Raw genomic sequence first — 25,502 nt, 5'->3', positions numbered from 1 at the left:
CTGAGAGGAAATGTGTGATGTCATATCCTACAGGCTGTGGAGCAGATGGATGCTTCTCAGGAGGTAGGCTGTCAATCAAGCAAGCAGAAATTCTTCTTGCAGATCATCCGACACAATTAATCAGATGTATTCAGAAGAGGGTGTGTGGGTGGGTGTGTGTGTGTGTGTGTGTGTGTGTATGTAGAGCGGGGATCTGTTTAACAGTAGCAACTCTGTGTGGGAGAGCAAACTGGTTCTACTGGGAGAGAGAATAGGCGAGCGAGAGAGAGAGAGCGAAACTGGAGACAACAGCATGGAGAGTCAAGAGAACCGACGCAGGGTGAGACATTGCAACATGTCAAGCTATAACACACTATGACAAGACCACTATGACTATGAGAACACGACACATCATCACGTCATGTTACTAAGTTTGATGTCACGTTTCTCATCACAACACAAGACATCACAACTCGCTCTCTCAACAGGACTTATCAGTTTTGACTCCTCCCCCTCCTCTCTTAGGCTATGCTGTTAACGTTCCAACACCTCCTCAGCAGACCTCAAGTCAAAGGAGAGACGAGCCCGACTCCAGAGGAAGCTGCTGGGCAGAGTGCAGCCACAGGGAAAGTGGAAGGAGCAGGAGGTAAAGTGGGTGGAGCTGAAGGAGTAGCACAGATCCACTCGGTGCTTCCACAACTGCTAGAGGACAGCATGGAGGGTCTGACCTTTGACCAGCACGACGAGGCCCATCACCCTGGTTACCATGGAGATGAGGCGGGGCTGGAGCTGGGGCTGTAGTTCTACCCACACGCCCCGCACAGTTAACAGCTCTCAAGGAGTAGCTGACCAATCCCAAAATTCTAACAATAACTAACTTAACTCTATCTTCCTGATATGCATGTATGTGCTTATATGAATATTAATTCAGTATTTATACTTTATATTTACAACAATTTTACTGATAATATCTGACACGTCATTTTAGCAGTACTATACTTATATTTACCAACATATATGTGACTTACTTGTTTGTATTTAAACTCTGTAGTGGCTTTTTGCCTTGACACAATTGTTTAACCACAAAACATAAAGTTGGTTTCAATAGCTACTAATGACCTTCACAATAAAAGCAGTGTACCAATAAATCAATATGTGCACATACAGTTGTGTATTATTTGCAGTCATAAATACTTTTCATTCAAATAATTACAATGAAAGTACAGATATAACATTTTGAAAAAATACTAACTAATGTTTCATGGTGTTCAAAGCTGAATTACCGGTGTGATACCTTATTTTCAACCCCATCCTTATTGTAGTTGTTTTTTGTTTTGGAGTTTCTTATTCTTTCTCAGCCCACTCATATTCTGATAAAAACAAAAGCGGACTGGAGGAGCCAAAATGAAGCTAAAAGTTAAATTAATTTGATCAACTTTCATTTACACATATGTAGGGTCATGTAACCTCACGCATTAGTGGAGTAGAGTCTGCCACACAATCCTCCACTGCTTCGTCATTTTGGTGTTTAGTCTTTTACCGTTCACTTCTGCACTGATGAGCTCTTTTTTCATAATAAGAGCACTGTTGCCATTATTTGGTATATTTGACCAACTAATGTCAAACTACAATCTCTTAACTAGAGTGATGAACTTGGAAGACACTTGGCAAACCAACAGCAGATTAAGGCTTTTATTTTGTCAAAAACAAAACAAAATAATGAAACCAGAAATAGTGAAACGATCTTTATATTCAAACACCTTTAAACACTTCCGGGCTGTAGTCCATCAATCGCATTTTGGGACCAGATGCCAATATCATCCACCATATTTTCCATCGAGTGTGTCACCGATCAAGTCTTGACCCTGGTGGTCCAATCAGGTCTTCTTCTGTGACGTCTCAAAGAAATGTTCTGCGATAAAGAGCTCATTCGCCACCAGTCAGCCAATCAGCTTTTAGTCTTTTCAGTCATTTAGAAAAACACAAATGTAGGTCCATGATGGCTCCAAACACACACCGTCCTCACTCTACCTCCTCGCTATCGCTGTTCACAATTGTTACTGAGAAAGCGTTACGCGGTGCAGCCCACCCTTCCTCCTCCTGTGACTGCTGTCCCATCATATCCCATCAACCTCACTTCCTCTGGGTGGAGCCTTTGTGGAACAGGTAGACTGGCCGCTGGTTGCCTGGAGAGACACACACGTTGTTAATCACCTCTCCTGTGTGTGTGTGTGTGTGTGTGTGTATACCTATTTATGTTTGTGTATGAATCCATGCACTGAATACCCACAAACAACTAAAAGAATCAATCAATAAATGTGTGGGTGTGTGTGTGTGTGTGTGTGTCTACCTGAATGTGTCAGCAATCTATATGAAGTAAAGCCCACACTCTCAGTCAGGTAGCGGGTGAACTGCTCCGGTTTTAGTCGAAGGCTCCTGTAGTTGCGATACATCGTCTCCTAGGCAACACAAAACAGCAAACCATGTTGGCGTGTGTGCACGTGTCTAGGTTACATATGTGTATGTGTATGCATTTACCGAGGCCCTCTTGCTGCGGCTGTAGCTGCTCCACGGTTGCGGCTCCAGGATGAACATGCCGCCCTGTGACAGACTGTGATAGGCCCGTTTGAACAACTTGACCATGCCCACATCCGCCGACTGTAGCTGCACCCACTTCGTCACTCCCAGGCACAAGATGACATCATACTGTCCCCGTCCAGGCCACACCTCCCCCCTCTCTGACACGTAGTCGCCCTGATGGAAATGAAGAATGAAGCCAGTTACAGTTGTGAACATGTATCAACTTTAATATTGCGATTGCTGGATTGGGTAAGTTAAACTTTACCCTTCTGTCCTACCTGTATGAAGCTGATGTTGTTGGGGAATGGAGCTCTCTGAGGAGGAGCAGGGATGAGAAGAGGGGGAGCAGAAAGTGGACCACGACTCCCCCGGAAGGACAGAGGGAAAGAGAGGAGAGACAGAGCTTTCTGGAACTCCTCCAGCACCTCCGTCTCCATCTTCTCCTCCACCTTGTTCTCCACTATCTCCTCCTCCATCACCTCCTTCTCTCGTCTCTCTTCTTTAACCGTCTCCGTCTTCCTCCTCCTCTCGTCCACCACCAGGTCACATGACAGGAAGTGTCTTATGTTCTGCTTAGCAGCGTGGACGAGTCGTTCATCCCGGTCAACCCCCAGGATGTGGGCCGGACCAAATCGCCTGGCGATGGCCAGCGCGATGTGACCGGCGCCACAGCCGATGTCCAGAACATGTTTATCTCTGAACCAAACAGCTTCCAGCAACCGAAGCCTTGGATCCTCTTCTGCCCCCACACGCCCCTCCCACTTGTCACCATAGAAACCTTGGTAGCCATAGTAGCGGTTGTGGTTTCCATACTGGTAGCGCTGCCTATCCTTCTTCATTACTGCTGCATGGGTGGAGCTCGGCAGGAGTCCACCAAACCTGCAGGGTGCAGCACAGAAGTCACGTGACCAGATGTCCTATCAGGTGACAGCTTTATTATTTACTTCATCCTCTGTGACAGGAAATAAAATTCTCCATACCTGCTGGCTTTAGCACCGCCCACCAACGGTGTCTGGAATCTGGTTGGCTGGGTGACGGCAGACGGGATAGTGTTGTTCGCAGTGCACTCTGACGATCTCACTGAGGTGGTGCGGCGTCGTCTTCGCTGGCGACCCTCTCCTTGGTTGCGAGGCTTGTGGGTGTGGCTTGGTGGAGGGTGGGTGTGTCTTCTAGGTAAGATTGGGGGCGGGGCCACATCATCTCGACAGGTGATGGCAGTGTTGAGTTCACAGGGCAGGGGAGAAACCGGGACACTGCCCTCTCTAGTCAGCAGCGGTACTGCAGATACAAACACCATAACCACCAAATCAGTAAAGATAAGAACACTGTCACCTGTGGTCATTAGAGGTGCTGCACACATGAAAATGGCAGCTCATTATACTAGCATATTAATAACTGATTATCATATCGTCCCCCAAGCAGGTTGCATTTGGTGCATTTTGAAGTTACCAATTGATAGATTTGTACTGCTGTAAACAGAGTTTGTGTCTTTGTGGTTGCAGAGGACAGAGAGGTCTCACATTTGTTATCTTTCCAGGAGTATGGCATGTTTTGTTTTGAATGAGAGAAGTTACAGCTACACTATACACAAAGTGACAGCACCGGTGAGACACTCCACCACCGTGGAGACGTCTCAGGTTCCAAATGTAAAGATAGTCAAGCAAAGGGAGCTGTGCAGCAGATGCATTGGTGGAGAACAGAGGTGGAAATGTAGAGGAAATATTAGGACAGCGGCCTCTGGCTCCTTCACTCAGCTCTGTTATCAAACGGCTGAGCTCACGTTGAGGTGCTTCGTGTTTGTCTGAATGCTCTTAGAACAGGGGTCGGCAACCTTTTTAGCTGAAAGAACCAAAAAAAGCCAAATATTTCTAAATGCATTTCCTCAAGAGCCGTATCACAATTTGCGCTGGGATGAGCCGGTCTGACGGAGGGATTATCATCACGCTATTATCATTTATTACTTGTTAATCATGTTAAACAATGTCAGCTCAGAACTTCAAATCTACAGGGAGCCACTGCAAAGTTGAAAATGGTAAAGGAACAACGACTCCAGACAGGCTGGCAGGCAGACAGGCTGGCAGGCAGACAGCTGTGATCCTTCACATTTTACCTCTCGGTCCAGTTGTGGAGGGAAACAGACGAGCCGGTACTGCCTCCTTCTCTCCTCCACCACCTCCACCTCTTCCTCCGTCTGCTGCCCCTCCCCTCGCCCTCTCTACGCCCTCTCCTCCTCCGTGGTGTCGGTTCCTGTGTCTCTTCCTGGTTTTCAGAGGAGAAATTAGGACTCCTCCTCCATCGTCTCTGCCCTCCGTTCCTCCCTTGAGGTTCAGGGGGTCTGTGATATCACGGGGAACCAGAATCTCTACAGGGTCTCCGCCCCGTGATGGCAGGGGTGAACACTTGGGTGTCTCCAGATTGGTGACCCTGTAGAGAGGACAGGAGATCGATTTTAGGGTTAATGTGTCTGTGCTTTAGTAATTACATTACATGCCCAAGGAACTGCTGCTTATTCTTTAGTATTTCAGTGGAGAGGTCACGTGGATATTACTAGATTGTTGTTTGTGTGTGTGTGTACCTGTTGACCTCTTCATCCAATAATGAGTTCAGGTTCAGGGGGTCAAAAATGTTCCCGCCCAGCAGGAAATGACTCGGTAGGGTGTGCTCCGTCTGACTCTCACTGTTGGCCCGACGACGGCGCTTAGCCAGCCCCTTGAAGCCGACCCCCAAAGAATAGCGCCGCTTTCCCATTCGCTGGTTAGGGGCGCTAGCAGGCGGGGCCTGATTGTTCCCAGCGGGTTGGAGGCCATTTTTGGGCCGCAGTGGATGGGTTTTGACGACTTTTGGCTGGTCCGATAGGCTGACGCCAGCAGAAAAGGTGGGGCTTACTTTAAGAGGAACCTCCTGCAATGTTCTGTCAAGAGGGAGGACAGTTTCTTTATCCAATGACATCTTAATCATTGTCCTACTGGGGGCGGGGCTTCTTCCTCCACAGCCAATGGCATCTATGTGCTGCGAGAGACATAAAGAGACAGACAGATCATTTCAGAGCTCCAACTGATAACTGGTGAGACATTGTTCCTCTGACAGATTACATCCAAACTAGGTTGATGTGCTGTTACTTCAAAGACAAAAGTTATCCACACCGAAATACACGTGGATACCTCTATGTTTTCCCCCTTCTACAATTCTTCCGGTATGTATGTCTTCGCAACATTCTCTCAGCTACTTCAGGTTCAAAATACTAATCGTTTAGGGTCAAAGGTCACGAGGAAACACTTTCTGTGGCAGCAGAGAACATATCTGTGTGCAAATAAACTTTGAACTTCATTTAGCTCCCCATACAAAGACCACAAGTATCTCCAGCATGGTGCAACAAAAAAAACAGATGTTCAGATGTAAAGAATGATTACACTTTATAAAATCACTTCGGGCTATGAATTCATCAGTCAGCTCTCATATTCAGGAGGCCCTTATTGGAGTGATCTTCATGGGTTGGCCACACTACTAATCAAATCAACCCTTTGGAGTTTAGCATTGACAACCGGGAGCAATGGTCATTCAACAAAAACAAACCCAAACTTTCTCTGTGCGAGCTGTGATGTCATCAGTCTGGGCCGATTACATCTGTCAGGTACTCACTCTGTCCTGTGGGATTTGCCAAAGGTCCACGTTGTCCTCTCCAAGCCGTGTTTGTGTGTATTATCCACTCATACTCAAGTGTTCGTGACAGAAATAGACCAGTTAATGTGTTTTCTACAAACTCACCCTCCCTCGAGACAGCTTCCTAATTTGAATTAACCCCGCCCCTCATGCTAAATCTACCAATCGCAGAGCTCCCTCATGAATAAATCAATCCCCCCCCCTTTCCTGTTGTGCGCCCCCAAAAAACAACAAAAACACAAACAGCACCAGTCTGAGGAACACAGTTAGCTTCTACCACCTGCAGCTAAACATGCAGGAAGCAGACTGCAGGAAGCTATCACACGCCCCTAAACTACCCAAATAGGCTCCAAACGGCGACTGATCTAAAAAATGTAGCTCTAACTACACTGTCCGTGCGTGTGAGTGCGTGTTAAGTGTGTGTGAGCGGCTTAATAAATCATGACTTAAACTAAAATGGTCGGGACTGGCCAAGAATAGTTGCTAGCTTCTGCTTCTTCCCACTGTGCGACTGCCCCAGACGCGCGGCTTTATACCACAGCTGCGGGGCCACACCGAGCCATAAGAGTGACGCAGAAAAGAACCAATCGTAAGGCTGAAAGGGCTCCCGCCTCTCTGAGGTGCGACCAATCACAGTGCCGATCTAAGCTGCCTGTCTGAAGAGACAGACGTCCTCAGCGATGCCTGACTATAAATAATAACACGACCAAAACCGAACAATTTTACGCAAACCTTTCCATTTTTAATGGAACATAACAGCCAGTGTTCAACATGACACGCGCGGTTTGGTAATAGAAGACGGCATTAGGATGAGACTAATGTTTCGCCGCACAAACAAATGGAGTGAGCCAACCCCATATAGGGACGTTTTTCCCTGATCGTAGCCTTCTAGGATTAATCTCTTTCCAATTTGTGTGTTGTAATCTCATTTTGACTCTGTGGCAAAAACACGGCGTTGACTCAAGTGCGAGTTTGTAGTCGATTTGAGGTCAGAGTCTACAAGCACAAATTGATTTTACAGATATAACCCCGAAAGACCAAACCCGGGGTGAATTATTCCCAATTGTCCTCGCGTAAACAGAGCATACATTATTTATTTAAATCGGACTGTTAACTTGATAATTAAAGATGTCAACGGCGTAAAGCAACTTTATTAAAATGTTTGGTCGACCCGCTGATGCTCAGCGATACTTTGAAGAGACGAAGTTTATTTGTTAAATCTTTATTTTAAGACGGAAAACTTGGTCATTTTCCCATCCCCCACACAACCAAGGCCCTCTGCTGGCTAAACTACAGACATGTGACAGGAACTGTAGTTCTTTTCACTTTCTCCTTTCCTTTCCTTTCCGTTTTTACTTTGGCGGCTAATATATCGTATTTACTGATTTAAGGATTAAATATCCTATATAATCTGTCAAATAAAAAGTGGACCAGTTGGGTTTTGTGTGTTTTGACATTGGTAAACGTAGCATTGTACAGAAAGGACCTATGGTAAAAAGTACAAATGATCAAAGTTCTATGAATTTAAGTACAATGTATCTAATTACTTAACCTGTAAAATCAACATGTATATCTAATATTTATTAAATTCAGATAATCTTTATATTCTACTAGAGAAAGTTGGTGCTGGTATGTCTAAATGAGTTTTACATCAGAAATGAAAATTATACACCTAATAAGGCTACAATATGGTGCAAAAAGTATTAGCTATACAATTCTGAGAATGTCTAATCTTGCACAGTAAAAAGTATTATTTTACTCTGACTGAGGAAAATGAGGGATGTCATCTCAGTGTGTGTGATGGAGAAAGAGAGAGATAGGAGGAGAGCAGTGCAGAGGAAAAGGAATAGTTGAAGAAATTAATATTTGGTGATTTGATTGTGGAAGTGGGTGGAGCTATGATTTACGCCATTTGGACAATTGATGTAAATATCAGTCAGTGTGACCCCGCCTTCTACAAATGGAGGGATTAAGACTTCATTACCCAGCATGCCCTCTGTGTGTGAAATCTCTAAAGAGGATTTGTATGGATCAGAGACAGACGATATGCCGCTGAAAAGAGAAGGTGAGACATTTTCAAATAATTTTCTGTCTCACTGACATTCTGTCTCTCTCTCTCTCTGTGTGTGCATGTGTGTGTGTGTGTTCCTTGTGCTCCTCCAAAATGATTTCCTTCTGCTCTGCCTCTTCCTCTCACTGGTGGACTTCCTGTTTGCTGGTATTTGCTGGTCTTGTGTGTTTGTTCAGTCTTTGTTTTGATCAGGACAATTCAATATTGCCATTGTTTGCAAGAAGTACTACAAATACTGCAACTGCTTCTGTTACTGGAGTACTGAATGTCTTAATGTTACCACATCTACTGTGTGGAACGCAGTCCAGTCCAGTAGAGTCCAGTAGAGTTCAACAGGTTTGGGTAGAGTTCTGAATAGTACAATGGTGTTCAGCAGAGTTCTGTAAATACTGTCATGTGTCATGTCTCCTCAGATACTGAGCGTGCTCTGCAGGTGATGGAAGCCTGTCAGGCTGGAGCCTCTGATGGGGTCAAAGGTCGAGCAGAAAAATTACTGAACATCTTCCAAAGTGACCTGTTCCAGGCTCTGCTGGGTAAGGCACACACGCACACGCACACGCACACGCACACGCAGACGCGCGCGCACACACACACAGGCGTTACTGATTCATCCTGTTACGTGTATGTATTCACTGTCACATCGCTACATGAACGCTAGATGGCGGTGCTGCACCTTTTATACGGATGATATAAACTTCTAACCAGTGCACAACTGACAGACACATTTAAAGTGTATATTGCTTGCACACACACACAAAAACACACAAATGACCACACAATTATTAAGACAGTAAAAATAAAAAGAACAACTTTGTTTGTTTGTTTGTGTGTGTGTGTGCGTGCATGTGTGCGCGCAGACATTCAAGAGTTCTACGAGCTGACAGTGTGTGAGCACGAGTCAACCAACCAACCACACACACCTGTCCAGGTAGAAACACACACACACACACTATCTCTCTCTCTCTCTCTCTCTCTCTCTCTCTTTCTCTCTCTCTCTCTCTCTCTCTCTCTCACATGACAACACCCATCACTGTTACCTAGCGACAGCTGCAGCAGCATTACCAGGGCAACAGCTGCATAACGCCACAGCAACAACAGCCCAACCCCCGACCACCCTCTTTTCAGTCTCTGATGTACTGTCTCCCCCAAGCCTCCCCCTCTCTTTCTTTCGTATTCTCTCTCCCTCTGTCTAGCTCTTGATCGCCCAGAGTTAAAAACACACCACAGTCTCATTCATCTAGCCGTCCATCTTCCTCTTCCTCATCTTCCTTGCTCGCCCTCCCTCTCTCTCTCTCACCCTCTCCCTCGTTCAGCCGCTGACAGACATAGGGATAGAAGAGGCGAGAGGGAGGATAGACAGATAGACGAGAGAGAGAGAGAGAGAGAGAGGGCGACAGAGAGAGATCGACCATGAGTGTGTGAGTGTGTGGATATGCGTGTGTATGTATGTGTGTGTGGGTGAGTGTGTGTATATGTGTGTGTGGGGGGGGATATGGACTGCCTCTGCATTGTCACCACCAAGGTAAGAGCAGACCACTCGCATGCATGAGCTAACACACACACACACACACACACACACACACACACACACACACACACACGTGTCTCTGTGTCTGTGAAATATTGTCCTCATAATCACAAACACTAGTAGCTTCATATCCCTTTGTGTGTGTGTGTAGCATATTTCTCTTGTTGCGAGTGTGAGTTTAGTTGAAGAACATTAGCAGGCATGTTAGCTTGCTGGCTGTGTTAGCGTTTGCTCTCATTAGAGGCAGACATATCACACAAACTGATGTGATGTCACACAGCGAGATGATCTTCGTCAGTAACCAGACAGACTGTATCCGGTCTAGTGCCCCCATGAGGCTGTAATGCTCGTTACGCACCAGATAACTGTTGCATGGATGAAAAATGCGAAGACAACTTTGCTATTCTTTGATTCTATCTTTGGAGGGATATCTGTTTACGGCCCAGTGAGCATGTGAACAAAGCAGTAAAACAGATGTGAAAGGAATCTCACTGTGGATTTTCTCCCCGATTCGCTAGGTTTCTGCTTTTGTGTTGTTACCCGCCTCCTGACAGGAAGTTGGGTTCAGCAAATTTGATTGGTTTTGACGAACTGGACCACATAACGTGTTGGTGAGATTAAGGAGGTGTGCATGATTGTAACATAATTCCATTACAGCCATGGTCATGTACATGGTCCAACACAGGTCAAGTCCATTTCTTCGCTGATGACATCGTCCGGCACACATTGGCTTGCACCAGGTTCAGGTCCAGACAGGAAGCTGCATCATTGTTGTGTGAGCGTAAATGAATGATCTCGTTCCCAGTTGCTGCCCCACGTTTTTTCATTTCCACGGTATGTAGAAGAAGGAGAAACAACTCGTACAAACTCAAAGTTTTTGCAATGTTAGGGTTATTTTATTATTTTATTATCATTTGTTTAGTACATTTTGGTGTCACATGATACCAACTGACCAATCACATCTATCCATAGGGAACAATATGTAAAGTTTGTTCTGAGGATGGCACCATGGCGTTTCCTCTTTTGACTCTCACTAAGAACAATACCAGTTACATAAGCTCCTCCCTACAGAGAGAGTGACGTCCTGTATTTATATCAATATATACACATATACAATTCTAGTGCTACAAAAAGCAAACAAATATTCAAATAAATAGTTTTTCCTTATTAGATAATACATAGTTTGACTGTTTTGTGTGTGTGTATGTATGTCACATACAATATATTTGCAAGCTGATGTTCCCCATATAATCTCTGCAGGGACAAATGATGATGAGGTCACATTAGATGTCGTGTCAGCCATTATGTTATTGAATCAGTGAATGAATGAATTCTTGCGTAGTTAGCTGTCTTGCTTTAAAGTTGTGGTGCATAGCTAATAGGCAAGTAGCAAGTATCTATTGCCAGTTAGATAAGATAAGATAAAGATAAAAGTTTATTATCCTGAGGGGAATTACTGAAGTAACTAACTGTATTTACTTACAGTTGTATTTTTTCTCGTACTGTTTAAATACTAAACTATTAAGAACATATTATATAGTATTAGTGTGTCGTACACCTTTGAGAGACAGCATTTGTTTACCTACCATAGTAAACTACTTCCTCTTTTTGACTTTGTTGGTTCACCCCCTGCCATTTCTGATCAATGAGTGTGGTCTCATGACTGTTTTTAGTATATTTTGGTTCTCTTGATCAAACTGAAGCAAAATTAGTCAGTAACTTCCTGTTGGTCGCTTGTCTGTCTGTACGCCTGTCTCTTTATGAATTGGAGCCATCTCCTCCTCTGTCCGGTGATGTCAGTTGCCAGGCAACAAAGCTCTTAGGGCCTACCTGTTACTACGACGACTGCATCACTGTCTGTTCCCCATCCCCACTCATTTCTTTCTTTCTTTCTTTCTTTCTTTCTTTCTTTCTTTCTTTCTTTCTTTCTTTCTTTCTTTCTTTCTTTCTTTCTTTCTTTCTTCTTGAATAATAACAGTATCTATGATGCTGTCAATGTTTGCTTGAAAAGTTCCTAGGGGTCTTGAGGAGTTTACAGGGGACCTTGAAAGGTTGTTCCTATGGTTACTTGAGAAGTTTCTAGAGATCTGTGAGGATTCTGTCGAGGTGTTTCAGGCGTCTTTGTTTCAAGCGGTCCTTGACTACATCACATGGCACTGCAGTGTCACATTTTTCAGCATGTTATTAATCTAAATTCAATTCAAATGAGTCTCTGTGCTTGTACTAATGGATAATGCTAATAATCTGTCTATCTGTCATGGCAGAAATATCGGTACCAAGACGATGAAACTCCACCTGTTGACCCCAGCCCCGGTCACATGACGCATGGACGCAGCACAGAGTTCACACACGCACAACTGGACGGATACACACACCCTGCCGCACTCACAGTATGTAGACACACACACACACCCACACGCACGCACACACACACACACACACACACACACACACATACACACACGCACACACACACACACACATACTCACTCCTTAACACAAGCAGGTGTGTGACCTGCAAGTGCTAATGTCGACTGTGTTGTGCAAGTAGAGGCCCTGTGGTGCAGGTGTGGGCCCAGTGGGGCACGTGTGGGCCTTGTGGGGCAGGTATGGGACATGTGGTGCAGGTGTGGGCCCTGTGGTGCAGGTGTGGACCTTGTGGGGCAGGTATGGGACATGTGGTGCAGGTGTGGGCCCTGTGGTGCAGGTGTGGACCTTGTGGGGCAGGTATGGGACATGTGGTGCAGGTGTGGGCCCTGTGGTGCAGGTGTGGGCCCAGTGGGGCATGTGTGGGCCTTGAGGGGCAGGTGTGGGCCCTGTGGTGCAGGTGTGGGCCCTGTGGTGCAGGTGTGGGCCCTGTGGTGCAGGTGTGGGCCCCGTGGTGCAGGTGTGGGCCCAGTGGGGCACGTGTGGGACATGTGGGGCAGGTGGTGACCATGTGGTGCAAGTGTGGCCTGTGGCGCAGGGGTGGGCACCATGGTGCAGGTGTGGCTAATGTATTATGGTGCCTAAAACTAAAGGGTGTGAGAGAGAGACAGATGAGGTATGAGAAAGACAGAGGGAAAGAGAGAGAGACATGTTAAGATTGTGATACAGTATAAGAAATAGAATGAGAGAGAGAGAGAGGTAGAGTGAGAGAGAGGTAGAGAGAGAGAGAGGTAGAGAGAGAGGTAGAGAGAGAGAGAGAGAGAGAGAGAGAGAGAGAGAGAGAGAGAGAGAGAGAGAGAGAGAGAGAGAGAGAGAGAGAGAGAGAGAGAGAGAGAGAGAGAGAGAGAGAGGTAGAGTGGTAGAGTGAGGCAGAGATCAGTCCTACAGCCTGAGGGAGTTCTTCACTGTTAATTACTGACACACACACACACACACACACACACACACACATACACACACACACACACACACACACACACACACACACACACACACACACAGGCGTGGGCTGCCTGTGCCCACTGAATGTGATGCATCCCTCTCTTTCTCCCAAGTTGTTACCATGGCAACACAGAGGATGGGGGGAGTGTCACCATGGCAACAATATTATCCTGAATAAATATATAATTCAATTACAGCTGTCACCATCGCTGCTGTTGTCTCACTCCCTCTCCCTCTCCCTCTCCCTCTCCCTCTCCCTCTCCCTCTCCCTCTCCCTGTCTCTCTCCCTGTCTCTCTTTCTCTGTCTTTCTTCCTCTCTCACTCTTTGTTACTCTCTCTCGATGTCTCTCTCTCTCTTGGTAAGCGGCCAAGCGACGTCACATAGGGGAGGGGATTCCTTCAGAGAGAGAGAGAGAGAGAGAGAGAGAGAGAGAGAAGAGAGAGAGAGAGAGAGAGAGAGGGGGGGGTGCTGTGAAGCATTGGGAGGGTTGAGCAAAGAGAGAGAGAGAAAGAGGAGAGACTAAGCAAATGAGAGTGAGCGGAGGAGGAACGAGGGATGACAGAGAGAGCAGCTGCCTCCCTTTTTCTTTCTTTATTTCTTTCTTTTCCTTCCAGCGTGCAAGAAAAGGATTCATTTGTTGTTTTTGCCTTATTTGTCTGGTTGTTTTTCCTCTCTTTTTGTGCATTTAATGACTGGATTCTAGCGTTCCTCTCGTTTTTCTCCCTCTCTGGACCTGGAGGAATCTCTCGCTTCACCGCTCTCTCTCTCTCTCCCTGTATGTTTCCGATGGGGAAAACAGAGATTTGTTCATTTTTACCCTCATTTCTTTGTTGATTTGTCTCAGCATTGATTTGCTGGTGCCCGTCTTTGGCTCTTAACAAGGGATTCCGTCATCGACTGGAGGAATGTTGAAGAAATGATTGACAGACGAGTGATATGCGGACCTGTCTGTCTGTCGGTCATGTCTGTGGTTCCTGGTCTCTGGTTCGTTAGGGGCTCCAGGAAACCAGATCTAACAAGCTCCCTGAGATTCTGCTGAAAGCGGCCAGTGTGTGTTTTCTTTCTGTTCTGCTGTTCATTATTCATTCATCACTTTATGTAACGTTCATCTACTTGAAGAGACAGAGAGAGAGAGACAGGTAGGGACAGAGAGACAGGTAGCGAGAGAGAGACTGACAGAGGGAGAGGAAGCAGGAAGTAATGTTTGTGTCAGTGTGGTACGCAAAGAAGATGGGCAGAAGATTCATCAACAACGTGAGGAAAGCAAAGAGACACAGGCAGAGGATGATGGTATGAACCCGTCTGTCTGCCTTACCTGTCTGTCTGTCTCTGTGTTTCTGTCCCCCTGTCTGTCTCTGAGAGTGTCTGTGGACTGAATTCTGGTTTCTTCTAAAACCACTACTACCACTTGAGGGGGGCTGTATGCTGTTAACCAATCAGAACCCTCGCAGTTCTCCTCCACCATCAGGACTGACCACTCCTCTAAATGTTTTGATTTAATGACAGTAAAGCTTCAGTGACTTTAATCTGCATTCAGTCTATATCGTGATGATGATTCTGATTGGCTTCCAAATTCCTGGTTGGGAACTTAAGCTTGATTAGGACCTGAACTTTTGAGCCCAACCTGAACCTGAGAGTTCCTTCGGGCCCTGAGACTACTTTGAATCTGAACCCGACTGTAACGCAACAAAACACTGATCAGCTGACCCAAACTGAATGTTTCATTGTAATTGGTACAAAAAGAAAACAATAAACCATTCTTCTTGTATCACAAACAAGTCGAGCCATTTGCCCACATCAACAATCTCTGTTCTCACACATGTGCGATGTTTGGAATGCAAAATGTAAAATTTAGGATCCATCCTGAGCACAATGGATTCGGACTCTCGTGTCAAGGTCAGGCGGAGGTATTTGGGCTACGTTGTTGTAAAAGGTTTGAGGTTTCTTGAGATTCATGGCAAATTCTTACACTCTTGGCGAAGTCCAGTAAACTTGTGTTTTTGGGTAAACTGAACTGAAAATAATGAATACAATTACGCTGCTTTGAGTTCATTCCACTGTTGGATAACCTATTTTTGAAAATAGTGATTTATGAATCATTATCGTGAGTCATAAGGTCCTTGTAAAGATTTGACTGACTAGACGTATTTAATTGTACAACATGACTGTGGTTGCCTTTGCTGCTTGGATTGTTATCATGGTACTGAGTACGATGACTCTGGTATCTGAAATCGGTACATCTTGACACTCGGAGAGGTAAATTTGTCTGTAGGTAACATACCGATGCTGTAATGCCACCTATCGGCACTACCTATAATTACATCATATTTTGCAAGATGACCTGAGTTGGTTGCGCTGTGATCTGAGTGGAGCTGCATGATTTGTTCACTGGGACAGCTGTAGGTATACTGTTATTACCCCAGTACCCTGCAGGCTCAACACCACTGGCTCCTCACATTATTATATATTTGAATAATTGCAGCTTCTTGCAATTCAGTAATCGCATGGGGCCAAATTGCAATTTTGAATTTTGAATTTTGCTTTGACTTATTTGGCCAATGATAGCATTGGTGTGTGCTGTCACACACAAACTGCAGTGTGACACACACACACACACACACACACACACACACACACACACACACACACACACACACACACACACATTTGACACACAAACACACACAGCACATTTGACAGTTTTAACTCCACTGTATGCTCACATGTTTAAAAAGTGACGAAGCCTTGCTAACCTCTGTCATAGCAGCCTGTGTGTGGGTGTATGAGAGACATTGACTCAGAGTGGCACAAAGAGAGAGGGGGCAGGGTATCATGGGAGATGAAGAGAAAATGCTTTAATGAATTCAGTGAATTCTCTCTCTCTCTCTCTCTCTCTCTCTCTCTCTCTCTCTCTCTCTCTCTCTCTCTGTTACATAACACCAGCTTCTGCACAAACACAATGAACACAGACAGCTGCTCAGCCTGCAGGGAGACAGAGAGAGACAAACAGGTACACACATATGGACACACAGATACCGAGACACAGACACAGAAATGTAAAAAAAAGTGAGAGACAGACAGGTACACACACAGACAGAAACATGGATAGACAGGCAGGTACAGAAAGAGAGAGAGAAGCAGGTGTTCAGCTTGCTGGGAGGCAGAGAGACGGGCACACAGTGAAAGAGGAAGGCAGCTCAGCCTGAACTTGACCAGCTCTGCTGCAACCAATACTAACATGTAAAAACATCATAGCAACCACATAAAGCACCCAGCAACCACTTTGCTTTGTCTTATCACAACCATGCAGAACACCCAGTCAACTGATTTTAAAAACAGGGCACCACCTGTAATCACCATGGCAACCACACTGAGCACAGAGAAAACCCCTGGAACAACCTTGAACTCTCTAACAACCACATCAAAATGCTGCAGTAATCATCATGCAACACATGAGCAATAATCCAGCAACGCTGCGGTTACCACCAGGCAGTACCATAGCAACCACCTAACAAACTGTAGCAACCACCCAAAAGGCCAAGAACAACCCGCTGGTAACACACAAGTCACTTGGACTCTCTGATTATGCAGACGGTGACGGTGATGAAGATGATGTCGATTGTGATGATGGTGATGATGTGGAAGATGGTTGTGATGATGGTGGTGGTGGTGGTGATGATGATAGTAGTGTTGATGACGAGTGGGAGGGATTAAACAAACAGAGAGAGGTGGTCGCTATAGTTACAGTTATGGTTTCCAAGGTAACTGGCCCCCTGAGGGCTCAGCAGCTGTTGCCATGGAAATGAGAGATCAGCAGAGAGAGGCGGTGATGTGATCTAACCCCTCCCCCACTGTGTGTATGTGTGTTTCCAGATGAACGGATCAGAAGGAGAGCTGGAGTATGAGGAGATCACACTGGAGAGGGTGAGACACACACACACACACACACACACACACACACACACACACACACACACACGCATGCACTCACACACATGCATGCAAACACACACACAAGTACTGTACACTCACACTAAGTACACATAAAACACAAATTGTACTCACATACTGTATCAACAGGCACAGGTAACCTGAACACATTAACCCACACCCACACATACATTATCAGAAACTTGTGGCTGATGAGTAACTGTGTGTGCGTGTGCATGTGTGTGTGTGTGTGTTAGGGGAACTCTGGTCTGGGTTTCAGTATTGCAGGAGGAACTGATAATCCTCACATTGGAGACGATCCTTCAATCTTCATCACCAAGATCATCCCAGGAGGAGCCGCCGCCCAGGACGGACGCCTGCGGTACACACACAGTACACACAATACACACACAGTATACGAACACACACACACACACACACACACACACACACACACACACACACACACACACACACAGTTGCTATAAATTGATTATTTCCTCTCTCTTTTCCTCTCTCTCTCTCTCTCTCTCTCTCTCTCTCTCTCTCTCTCTCTCTCCACATCTCTCTCTCTCTAATGCCCTCTCTCTTCCTCTCTCTCTACAGGGTGAACGACAGCATCGTGTTTGTTAACGACGTGGACGTGCGTGAGGTCACCCACTCAATTGCTGTGGAGGCGCTGAAGGAGGCGGGGCCTGTGGTCAGGCTGTATGTCCTACGGCGACGCCCAGCGAGTGAACGCATCACGCAAATTAAACTGATGAAAGGACCCAAAGGTGAGAGGAGAGTAGTTGAGGAGGAGGAGGAGAGGAAACAAAAAGAGGGGAGGAGAGGAGGTGTTCAGTATTGTGTATCGCTGACCTCTGCTGGCACATTGTGTTACTGTATTCTATTCTTCTGTTGGACGGTACACTGCTTGGCTCTGTCTACCTGTCTCTATGTCTGTCTGCCTGTCTCTCTCTCTACCCGTCTCTCTCTCAGGTCTAGGTTTCAGTATAGCGGGTGGTGTTGGGAATCAACATGTTCCAGGTGATAACAGCATCTACGTCACTAAGATCATCGAGGGCGGAGCTGCTCACCGTGACGGACGGCTACAGATTGGGGACAAAATCCTGGCTGTACGCACAATTTACACATATACACACACACACACACTAAGGACACTAGGACTTCTGTGAGCTGACCTTTGACCCCTGCAGGTGAACCACATGTCTCTGGAGGACATCCTTCATGAAGACGCTGTGTCAGCCCTGAAGAACACAGGAGAGGTTGTTTACCTGAAGGTGGCCGCGCCCACCTCACAGTACATACATGCACCTGACCGCTACAGCCCCCCCGACCTGACCAGCTGTACGTACCTGCACTCCCTGCCATCCCCCCTGACCTTCAACATCATCACTTCTAGAAATTAAACGTGAATCATCAAACATTTGAGTTACACTGTCACTACGTTCACATCTTTTGGCTCTGTCCACTGGAAGTTAGTCGCTTCAATGGACAGCAAAGGACTCAGAGGATGGACGCATGTAACTTCACACATCATATGTAATACGGAATGATGCGCCTGAGCAGCACTCTTGCAGTTTGGCTTTGTTGCTAGCTATGCTGAGGAAGCTTGGTGAAGTCAAATGAGGAAACTAGTGTAGGGGCTAGAGCTTATGCTACGTGATGTGGGTGCCATGGTAACAACGAATGCTATGCATAGTGGTGTAGGCGGAAGGATTGTACGCACATGGGTTTTGACAGGATTAGACTTCCCTCTGTTTTCCTGGTCTTGCTTATGTCACTGTATTATCAGTCACTTATGTCACTCATATATTTGCGTTGGTTAGAGTTAGTAGGCGGTCTGAATTGCGTTATCATTGTGACATAAGTTGACAAAAGATGTGAGCGCACCAAATCATCAGTGTGTTTTTTGTCAAACCTTAATGAGTGTGATGAATATTTCAGCCTTTTGGGGGCACCATCATGTCTTTAGTGTGGTTAAATGTTATTCTCCCTGTCTTTCTTCCTCTCTGCAGCCTACATGGAACCAGATTACATGTGTGATTACCCACAAGCCCTCCCTCCTCCATCTCCACGGCGATACTCCCCTATATCCCACGGCATGATGGGAGATGAGGACTACTCCAGGTAGAGAGAGAGTGAGAGATTGATTCTAATTTGACGTGTTTGTCTCACTGCACATTCTGACCATTGTGTGTGTGTGTGTGTGTGTGTGTGTGTGTGTTTGTGTGTGTACATGCATAGGGAGCCTCGCAGGGTGTGTGTGCAGCGTGGGGCAAGCGGTCTGGGGTTTAACATCGTAGGTGGTGAGGATGGCGAGGGAATCTTCATCTCCTTCATCCTGGCAGGAGGACCAGCCGACCTGAGCGGAGAGTTGAGGAAAGGAGACCAGATCCTCAGTGTGAGTACATACAGAGAGAGAGAGAGACAGGTACAGACAGAGGGAGGGAGAGACAAAGAGACTGACAGCTACTGAGAGAGACAGGTGTTGAGAGAGACAGGTACTGGGAGAGACAGGTACATAGGTTCACAGAGAGACGATACAGAGACAGATACAGGTTCGGAGAGAGTGAGAGAGAGACAGGCACTGAGTGATAGAGAGAATGAGAAAGAGAGACAGATACAGAGAGGAACGCAAAGAAGTGGAGGGAGAAAGCCATGCAGAAAGACAGACGGGACTTAATAATAAAAAAGTTAACGTCGACCACTTTACCTGGATTAAAGATGATGTCATCGCCTGTTCAGCTGTTAACCACTAGATGTCAGTGTTCACACGGGTTTGCATGTGAAACGTGTGCAGGTGAACGGCGTGGATCTCAGGTACGCTACGCACGAACAGGCTGCAGCTGCGCTGAAGAATGCAGGACAGAACGTGACCATAGTGGCACAGTACAGACCCGAGGGTGAGCAGGCAGACACACACACACACACACACACACACACGTTACTGATTCATCCTGTTAGTTGTATGTATTCACTGTCACATCGCTACATGAACGCTAGATGGCCAGTTTCCAGTTTCCGTCTGTGTGTGCGCGCGTGCGTGTGTGTGTGTAGAGTACAGTCGTTTTGAAGCAAAGATCCATGACCTGAGGGAGCAGATGATGAACAGCTCGTCAGGAAGCCTGCGAGCGAGCCGAAGCTTCTATGTCAGGTGCGACTCATTAACCTCTTGAATTACACTAATAGGTACACGTTTGCAGGTAAAGTACTTTATGCAGCGTCATTCATGACTTCCAGTTGGTCTATGTAAATTACGTCACATTCATCCAGCTATTATAGACCAGTCGATTACATCTGGAATAAAATCCGAGATGAATTAGTCCTGGTCAATACGTCAAATGTAACAAGAACATTTATTTACATTATTTATATTTTGTACTTTTACTGCTGTGTCTTTACTGTTACCTGTAAAGCTGCTACGACAAAACTATTTCCCAGTTTGGGATCAGTAAAAGTCTTATCTATCATCTATCTATCTATCTACTCCAGGTTAAGTTGCTGGACAGTGATTAAAAAAAAAAAGCTCAGTATTTAAACTTGCAATTAAAGTTGCAATTAACTTGTTTTTATCCGTGTAGGCCTAATTCATAATCACAGCCGTGTGGTCATAATCAAGGTGGACGCTGATTCAGATGTGACTTGCAGGGCTTTGTTTGACTACGATAAGCAGTGGGACTGCGGCGTCCTATCACAGGCCCTCGACTTCAACTTCGGAGAGGTGCTACACGTGATGGACAGTGCCGACGAAGAGTGGTGGCAGGCCAGGAGGTTAAACCAGCAGGGGGAGCTGGACGAGCTGGGATTCATCCCGTCCAAACACAGGTATATACACACACACACACACACACAGACACACACAGACACACACACACATTACATTATTTGTGAGAACTATTCACAACCCTGTCAAACTTGATGTAATACCAAACTAACCTGATCCACTGGGTGGCAGTAGCCCAGTGGGTAGTGCTTCCACTTGGGAACCGGAAGGTCGCCAGTTCGAGCCCCTGCCGAGGTGCCCCTGAGCAATGCACCGAACCCTCAATTGCTCCCCCCTCTGCGAAGGGTGGTAATGTAATGTAAGTCGCTTTGGATAAAAGCGTCTGCCAAATGATCGTAATGTAATGTAATCCTGCTCCTAAACTGAATCTTAAACCATATTTCTCTCCATTTTGAGAGGTCGGTCCCCACACAACAGGGAGAATTGATTTATACATCGCTATGTTCCTTATGTTTGTTGTGTGTGTGTGTGTGTGTGTGTGTGTGTGTGTGTGTGTGTCTGTGTTTCAGAGTGGAGAGGAAGGAGTGGTCACGCCTGAAAAGCAAAGGTAATGAGGTTCTGCTTACAATCGAAAATGAGAAAAGAGTATGAATATAGGAGCAAAGGATGGCAGGAGAGAGGGAGAAGGGAAGGAAAGAAGGGAGGAGGCAAGGAGAGGAGGGAAGGAAAGGAAAACACACAAGAGGCTGAAAGAAAGACGCTGGAAGATGTTGCTGTGTACTAACGTGTGTCTGTCTTTGCAGGCAGAGAAGGATTCGTTCACAGCTACGAGCTCGTCACTCAAATTGAAGGTTGGTGACCTTAGACCTCTGACCCACAACCCTTAACATCACAGCCATTTATCAGAATTTAATGACTTTGTTTATTCACCGTGACCCTCTCTCTCTGTCTGTCTCTCTCTCTCTCTCTGTCTGTCTCTCTCTCTCTCTCTCTCTCTCCCTGTACAGTGGATTACGCTCGTCCTGTCATCATCCTCGGGCCAACCAAGGACAGAGTCAATGACGACCTGCTGTCCGAGTTTCCTGACAAATTTGGCTCCTGTGTCCCCCGTAAGCCCCGCCCACTGGTCCTCCTTCAACATACAGTCCACCTCGCAGGAAGTCCAGAGACTAAACAGGAAGTCACTGTTGTTTGACAACTCTCTCCAGATACGACTCGCCCCCGAAGGGACTATGAGATCGACGGGCGGGACTACCACTTTGTGTCGTCACGGGAACAGATGGAGCGAGACATCCAATCCCATCGCTTCATTGAGGCCGGGCAGTACAACAACCACCTGTACGGGACGTCAGTGCAGAGTGTGAGACAGGTGGCTGAACAGGTGAGACACACCGGTCACCTCGTACATTTGTTTGGAGAACATTGTCGTCACACCATGGTAGTGTTTCCAGCCATGCCGATGTTTTGAGAATGTTTTGGTTATAATGTTGTGTGTGTGTGTGTGTGTGTGTGTGTGTGTGTGTGTGTGTGTGTGTGTGTGTGCGTGCGTGCGTGTGTGCACAACAGGGGAAGCACTGCATCCTGGACGTGTCGGCTAATGCAGTGAGGAGGCTGCAGGCTGCTCAACTCCACCCCATTGCCATCTTCATCCGACCACGATCCCTAGAGAACATCCTGTAAGAACCAGGGAGGAGGGAGGGCAGGTGTGAAACTGTGTGTATGAACTTGGTTGAACTGTGAACTGTGTGTGTTTGTGCAGTGATCTGAACAAGCGTCTGTCGGAGGATCAGGCAAGGAAAGCTCTGGACCGAGCCATCAAACTGGAGCAGGACTTCCTGGAGTGTTTCACTGGTATACACACACACACACACACACACACACACACACACACACACACACAAAGTTATGATGTATAAAAGCTAGTCAGAAACATACAAAAGTGTGTTTGTGTGTGTGTGTGTGTGTGTGTGTGTGTGTGTGTGCGTGTGCTTGTGTGTGTGTGTGCGTGCAGCCATTGTGCACGGTGACAGCTTCGAGGAGGTTTACCACCTGGTGAAAACCGTCATCGAAGAGCAGAGCGGCCCTTACATCTGGGTCCCCGCCCGGGACAGACTCTGATTGGCTGATGGACCGTCGGTGTGATCCTCGCCGCTGAAACGACAAGTAGACTTTTCTCTTTTTATGGTCTTAGGTTTGTTTCTGTGGGAGGATGATGAGCAATTGTGCCCTCTGTTGGATGCTGTTGCTGTGGAAACCTTTTTTTGCAAGAGGACTAAGACATTCACAGTCACCTGTCTCTCTAACGCTCTGTCTCACTCTCCGGCATCCTGTCTGTGTGCGAGAGAGAGAAAAATGTGAATACAGAGAGACAGTCAGATACATTATTGACTGATTGAATGACCTATTGATTGATTAATATTCTTGTATTATCAGTAAATAATGATTCAGAGTGACTGTAGAGTACAGAAAGTATGGAAATATTCATATTATCATATTTATTTAGCTATCTATCTATTTATTTGTTTATTTATTGTGTGTGTGTGTGTGTATGTGAGAGAGAGAAAGAGAGAGAGAATGTGTGTGTGAGTGTACATAAAGACTTGTGTGACTGTATATAAACTTGATGGGGCTCGAACACACAGTCTATTCAGGGCTTAAAACATCGACACCTGCAATCCCCCTATGGTGAACTACAATACCCCCTAACTCCCTATAATAGACTACAACCCCCACAACCCCCTATGATGGACTACAGGACACATAATTCCCCTTTGATGGACTACAACACCCACAACCCCCCTAGGATGGACTACAACACACATCATTTCCCTGTGATGGACTAAAACCCCCACAACCTCCCTATGATGGACTACAACACCCACAACCTCCCTATGATGGACTTACAACACCCACAACCTCCCTATGATGGACTACAATACCCACAACCTCCCTATGATGGACTACAACACACATAACTCCCCAATCATGGACTACAACACCCACAACCTCCCTATGATGGACTACAACACCCACAACCTCCCTATGATGGACTACAACACCCACAACCTCCCTATGATGGACTACAACACACATAACTCCCCAATCATGGACTACAACACCCACAACCTCCCTATGATGGACTACAACACCCACAACCTCCCTATGATGGACTACAACACCCACAACCTCCCTATGATGGACTACAACACACATAACTCCCCATTGATGGACTACAACCCCCACAACCTCCCTATGATGGACTACAACACACATAACTCCCCATTGATGGACTACAACACCCACAACCTCCCTATGATGGACTACAACACACATAACTCCCCATTGATGGACTACAACCCCCACAACCTCCCTATGATGGACTACAACACACATAACTCCCCATTGATGGACTACAACACCCACAACCTCCCTATGATGGACTACAACACACATAACTCCCCATTGATGGACTACAACACCCACAACCTCCCTAAAATAAACTGCAACACCCACAACCTCCCCATGATGGACCGATGGACTCAACACGGCTGCGATGGACAGTTTTATGAATTCAGTATTTTACTTGTTGCTTAGCAACACTGCTAAATTACAGAGCGTATGAACTTCCTTTTTCACTCATCGGGATGTGGACCATATTACCCACAATGCCCAAATGAAACACAAGACCACGTCACCCAAGGCAAGCCCACAGTGTCCCCACAATGTCTTGTGGATTGCAGTACCCACAATGCCTTGCTGTTCAGCCCACACTTCCCTAAGCCAACCGTACAGTACCCATGATCCCTTGCTCTTGTAGATGATCGGAGCAAAGACGGGGCTAAGATCAAAATGATCTCGGTAAACAAACAAGATGGTGGCGAAGCTAAAGGTGTCTGGGGCGTTTTATGGGTCAATTACAACAACAGCCACCAGAGGGCACGCCCCCACAATGCTCCAGTTCCCATAGTGCTTTGGGGCAGGGGCAGCACATTGTGTGTTTTTTTTTGACTGAACATCAGGGTCATGTGAGAAACAAGGACAACATCATCACACTGATAAATCCTCACCTGGCTCTCGTCAGCACTGGTGACGTACCAGCAGAGACACGCTGTTGGTTTACTGACCGGCTTGTTGTATCATAAAATGAATTAGTTATAAATGAAATTAAACTATTGAAATATTGAAATAAATTCCTTATAAAACGTGAAGATCCAGCTGCTTTATTCACTCAAGCAACAGTCTGACAGCTCAGGCTTCATGACGGAGGTGATGAAGACAATGATGACGTTATGATGAACTCTGTGGGCAGAAAACGTCTTTGAAAGAAACGTGGATCTTGTTTCTCTTCACAGGATGTTTTGTTTTGTTTGAAAGTCTAAGTCCATTTTTTGTGACATCAGAGGCGTCGAGTGCAAATGCATCGACATAAATAAAATGAAGTTGGACTTGTTCAGTGTTTAATACGTAGTTATAGATCATCAGCTAAGGACCAACGTTTTTATCCTAACTCCTCTATCTGCTCTAAGTTGCATTATGAGACAGTAGTTACTAATAATACTGAACAGTTTATAACTTTTTATTGCACATTTGGAACACAGCGCTGATCACAAACATGCTGCTCTTAGTAACAGGTGACACTCACACCTGCTCTTCC

The 25,502-nt window shown here is 46.1% G+C and overlaps 2 protein-coding genes across 2 annotated transcripts; one reads left to right on the top strand and one right to left on the bottom strand.

Annotated features, from left to right (window-relative positions):
- Window positions 1–1,657: 1,657 nt before the first annotated feature.
- mepceb (methylphosphate capping enzyme b) lies at window positions 1,658–6,740 on the bottom strand. The gene is made up of 8 exons (XM_076155329.1): window positions 6,199–6,740; window positions 5,135–5,568; window positions 4,670–4,983; window positions 3,540–3,837; window positions 2,838–3,438; window positions 2,518–2,733; window positions 2,330–2,438; window positions 1,658–2,165 (listed from the first exon to the last, which is right to left on the bottom strand). Exons 2-8 carry the CDS (start codon window positions 5,515–5,517, stop codon window positions 2,113–2,115), a joined length of 1,974 nt encoding a protein of 657 aa, XP_076011444.1. The 5' UTR covers window positions 5,518–5,568; window positions 6,199–6,740; the 3' UTR covers window positions 1,658–2,112.
- A 1,494-nt stretch (window positions 6,741–8,234) lies between these two features.
- On the top strand, window positions 8,235–24,095 carry dlg4b (discs, large homolog 4b (Drosophila)). The gene is made up of 21 exons (XM_076155062.1): window positions 8,235–8,284; window positions 8,704–8,823; window positions 9,148–9,218; window positions 12,083–12,208; window positions 17,062–17,112; window positions 17,376–17,500; window positions 17,725–17,894; window positions 18,100–18,236; window positions 18,318–18,468; window positions 19,140–19,251; window positions 19,369–19,525; window positions 19,925–20,027; window positions 20,182–20,278; window positions 20,773–20,949; window positions 21,418–21,455; window positions 21,652–21,699; window positions 21,856–21,957; window positions 22,057–22,229; window positions 22,415–22,524; window positions 22,608–22,699; window positions 22,860–24,095. Exons 1-21 carry the CDS (start codon window positions 8,266–8,268, stop codon window positions 22,964–22,966), a joined length of 2,286 nt encoding a protein of 761 aa, XP_076011177.1. The 5' UTR covers window positions 8,235–8,265; the 3' UTR covers window positions 22,967–24,095.
- Window positions 24,096–25,502: the final 1,407 nt, after the last annotated feature.

The sequence above is a fragment of the Genypterus blacodes genome, unplaced genomic scaffold (genome assembly GCF_046128005.1).
Source record: "Genypterus blacodes isolate CSIRO-AG114 ecotype Tasmania unplaced genomic scaffold, CSIRO-AGI_Gbla_v1 ptg000002l_1, whole genome shotgun sequence".
NCBI classification, from domain to species: domain Eukaryota; kingdom Metazoa; phylum Chordata; class Actinopteri; order Ophidiiformes; family Ophidiidae; genus Genypterus; species Genypterus blacodes.
Note: the sequence above shows the minus strand (reverse complement) of the source record. Positions and strands in the feature narration are given on the sequence as shown.

What these genes read in the sequence shown, in the direction of transcription:
- mepceb (XM_076155329.1), bottom strand. Translation starts at nt 5,517, where the DNA reads ATGATTAAGATGTCATTGGATAAAGAAACTGTCCTCCCTCTTGACAGA. An exon ending in TTGGATGAAGAGGTCAACAG is followed by an intron (nt 4,984 to 5,134) that starts GTACACACACAC and finishes TCCTCTCTACAG; the next exon opens with GGTCACCAATCTGGAGACAC. An exon ending in TAGATTGCTGACACATTCAG is followed by an intron (nt 2,166 to 2,329) that starts GTAGACACACAC and finishes GTGTCTCTCCAG; the next exon opens with GCAACCAGCGGCCAGTCTAC.
- dlg4b (XM_076155062.1), top strand. An exon ending in TTGGGGACAAAATCCTGGCT is followed by an intron (nt 18,237 to 18,317) that starts GTACGCACAATT and finishes TGACCCCTGCAG; the next exon opens with GTGAACCACATGTCTCTGGA. An exon ending in ATTTGGCTCCTGTGTCCCCC is followed by an intron (nt 21,958 to 22,056) that starts GTAAGCCCCGCC and finishes AACTCTCTCCAG; the next exon opens with ATACGACTCGCCCCCGAAGG.